The sequence below is a fragment of the Salvia hispanica genome, chromosome 6, assembly GCF_023119035.1.
Source record: "Salvia hispanica cultivar TCC Black 2014 chromosome 6, UniMelb_Shisp_WGS_1.0, whole genome shotgun sequence".
NCBI lineage: Eukaryota > Viridiplantae > Streptophyta > Magnoliopsida > Lamiales > Lamiaceae > Salvia > Salvia hispanica.
This window is the reverse complement of record NC_062970.1, coordinates 17166642-17169759: the sequence shown is the minus strand read 5'-3', so window position 1 is coordinate 17169759 and position 3118 is coordinate 17166642. Positions and strand designations below refer to the sequence as shown.

At 38.0% G+C, this 3118-nt stretch overlaps 1 protein-coding gene across 1 annotated transcript; it reads right to left on the bottom strand.

The window, feature by feature from the left end:
• Positions 1–289: 289 nt before the first annotated feature.
• LOC125193579 lies at positions 290–2826 on the bottom strand. The gene is made up of 6 exons (XM_048091404.1): positions 2437–2826; positions 1488–1614; positions 1028–1158; positions 848–907; positions 691–759; positions 290–608 (listed from the first exon to the last, which is right to left on the bottom strand). The coding sequence occupies exons 1-6, from the start codon at positions 2638–2640 to the stop codon at positions 537–539; spliced, it is 663 nt and encodes a 220-aa protein (XP_047947361.1). The 5' UTR covers positions 2641–2826; the 3' UTR covers positions 290–536.
• Positions 2827–3118: the final 292 nt, after the last annotated feature.

Sequence of the window (3118 nt, the reverse complement as noted above, 5' to 3'; positions counted from 1 at the left end):
ACGCCATGAATTGATGAATATGAGTGGGAATGCTCAAGTCCCCACTTGCACACAAAATTAGTGTCATTAGTTATCTGGAATTTTGTGGTACATGTACCCAAAAATGAGAGCCTAATCAAGACCATCTGGTAAAGTGACAGTTGGATTACCATTGAACATATCTATGCAACATAGGATGCTCCATCTCCAACCAACCAACATAGGATGCTCTCTCTCATAAGATTTGATAGAATGTACTAGTACTACTATAATAACTCTTGAGAGATAGTATTTGAGAAATAAGAAAAGATCCATGAAAAGGGTTAAGGTAATTTGATTATGAAGGGAGGGGGCTATACAATTTGAAGAAAAAGTCCCCAGTTTTTTGCTTGCTTGCTGCAGGTTAGCACAAATGTTCGGGATATGGCCTTCTCTCAGTCAGTCATATCTACATAGAGCTTTATCTACACTTACACTACTAGAAACCATTACTAACACATGTACATTCCAACAAATCGCAACTTTGTTAGGGTTGTGGTCAGCTCTCCGAAACATGATCACTTGCAAACTTTCTTAAGTCTCTTTGCCGCCTGCACGAATCCTGCAATCACTTGAAGCTCATCCAGTTGCTGCACCCAACACACATATTTTCATCAGTAATCGCAACATTTGTTTCATCTTCAACAAGACCTTGTGCAAGTAATAACAAACCTGTGAAACAAAATGCCTCTGGACAACATCAATTAGTTGATCCTTGGAAGGGTTAGGATTTGTATCCACCTGAAACCGGACAGAATAGGTTAATGCTCTGTACATAACTGAATTGTAAAGCAAAGTGTATCTTTCTTAGCCGTGCGAAGCCACTCACAAGGTTAAAATGCAGCGCATATCTCCAGAGCGCGGCCATCTCAAGTTTGCTTAGGTCGACCTGAGGTATTTATCAATGATCAATTGTAGTCAATGATTTGCGAGGATGAGATAAAGAAGGCAGCAAAAGTTGCTTCAGCCTTTTATTCTAGAATAATGGAAAAGGGAAAGCCTTTCTCACCGAGGACCCTTTTGCTGTAGAAGCAGAATCCTTCAGCTGTGATTCAGAGGAGAGAGAGCGACGGAGAGTCTTGCTAGATGAACGGTGAATGCGATGCCTCGACCTATGGGACTTATGAGCATCGTCGAATGCTACAAAATTGCAATAAAGCATATAATTAGATCACTCTAATGGATGAATACAAGGTTGTAGTACAAAAATGGGGGACAGTATAATTGGAAAAAGTGGTAAACAAAATATAAGGAATCCTATGTAAATTGACAGCAGGCGTGACTTTCACAAATACTTTTGCCCATCTTCAAACATAAAGCAATATTATTGCTTGAATAGGAAATATTTTTATCATAGAACAAGATCAGTTTTCAGCTTAAAAGTTTTTTCATTTGATTTTGCAGAAAGAGGACCTCATATAGTCACATGAGCCAAAATAAAAATTAAAAAACCTACCTACAAGGCTTACCAATATCCGAGCTATTCCAATGCTCGTGTTCACTTTCAGGGTAGTCGTCTTCTTCGTTCCCAGTAGGAGGTTCAAGAACACTTAAAGCATTTCTTTGCAGCTTCACCTCAATTCCATTAGTGAGAACCTGCACATCCATCAAAAAACTAATTCCACTAAATAATCATCCAATCTCAATGTATCTTTCTCAAGCATCTCCAATCTTTTTTAAAAAAATTACAAATTTCATGGTATAGATCATTCAATTATACAATGATCAACAATCCTAACTTTCCTCCAAGAACAGTTTCTGTTGAGTAATTGAGTTGGGAACTCCTAAAAATCTACAGCTCAGATAATACAGAAATACTCATCAATACTTGCAAAACCAACAATGCTGTGTCTAATCAGTCACGGGAAGCACTCAACACCTTAAGTTAATTTGCAATATTCGCTAAGTTCATTTAAAATGTCAAAAAAATTAAATCAATGTCAGAATTGCCATGATAAGCTAGTTTGCAATAACAAAACATAGCGAAAGTGATCTTAAGGAAGAAGCATCAAAAAGGGTAACTAAACAAAAAATTTAATCAATTGGTAAAAATAGAAGTCAAATTAGCATCCACATTATGAAAACAAAAGTAATTAAGTCAGATCTAGCACAAAAGCCCCACATGCAAAAAAAGGAATCCATTATCAGCATAGCTCAAACAATACTCAGATGATAAATTTCAATGTCAATTCTGTATAAGGTAAATTCTTAATTACACAAGTTTAAGCTTATAAAGGAACTAAAAGCATTAAAATCTTGCCAAAAATACTTACTTTCTTCGTCCCAAAATCAAAGCTGAATGAGTCCAACAAAAACAAATAAGACCCAAAACACATTGCCCCAATAAGCAAATTGAAAATTACAAAATTGAGAGAAAAAACGAAAGAAGAAAAGGCGAATTTTGCAGTGAAATCATACCAGCCAATGCCATCCACCGAGGCCAACAGCTTTCTTGACGACGCCCTGAAGCCCCACCAGCACCGACTTTGTGCGGTTGTTTCCGGTGACAACAACCTTGGTGTGGCGGGGCAAAACAGATAGCTCCTCCTCGGAGCTGTCGCCGCAGCTGTGGAGATGGGATGAGAATCCGACATTGCTCACCACTGCTGCAGCTTCCAGCATTTTTCAATTTCCCACGCAAAAATTGAAGAAAAAATGGAAGTCAGTTCCCGAGCCCTAAGTATTGAAATGAGGAATACAATTCATTGGTTGGCGTAGCTTGTAACTGCCTCTGGATGAAGAGTGCTGGAATTTGGGTGTTTTTTGGAGAGAGAAAACACAGTGTGACTGTAGAATTGAACAAAGATGAGAGAGTGTGTGTGTTTGTGTTTTCTCTCTGCTTTTTGTTTAACTTTAATTATTCTGTGAGGAGCTGTGAATCCCGATGGTCTGTAATGCTCCAATCATACTTCACCACGTACTCACACTGGCTAGCCAATCATGCAGCCGAGTTGACTGTTTGACTTCGTGGGGTAGCTACTTGACCAAATTGCCCTTTCATATAAACTTTGCTTTTATTTTTTGTGTTTCTATGCTTTTATTTTTATTTTATGACGTATTCGGAGTATTTGAGATAACACGAATACTGAATCTGATGTTG

Coding starts and splice junctions, on each gene's coding strand:
- LOC125193579 (XM_048091404.1), bottom strand. CDS start 2,640: ATGCTGGAAGCTGCAGCAGTGGTGAGCAATGTCGGATTCTCATCCCAT. Junction 908..1,027: donor CTACAGCAAAAGGGTCCTCG/GTGAGAAAGGCT, acceptor TAAATACCTCAG/GTCGACCTAAGCAAACTTGA. Junction 760..847: donor ATGCGCTGCATTTTAACCTT/GTGAGTGGCTTC, acceptor GTCCGGTTTCAG/GTGGATACAAATCCTAACCC.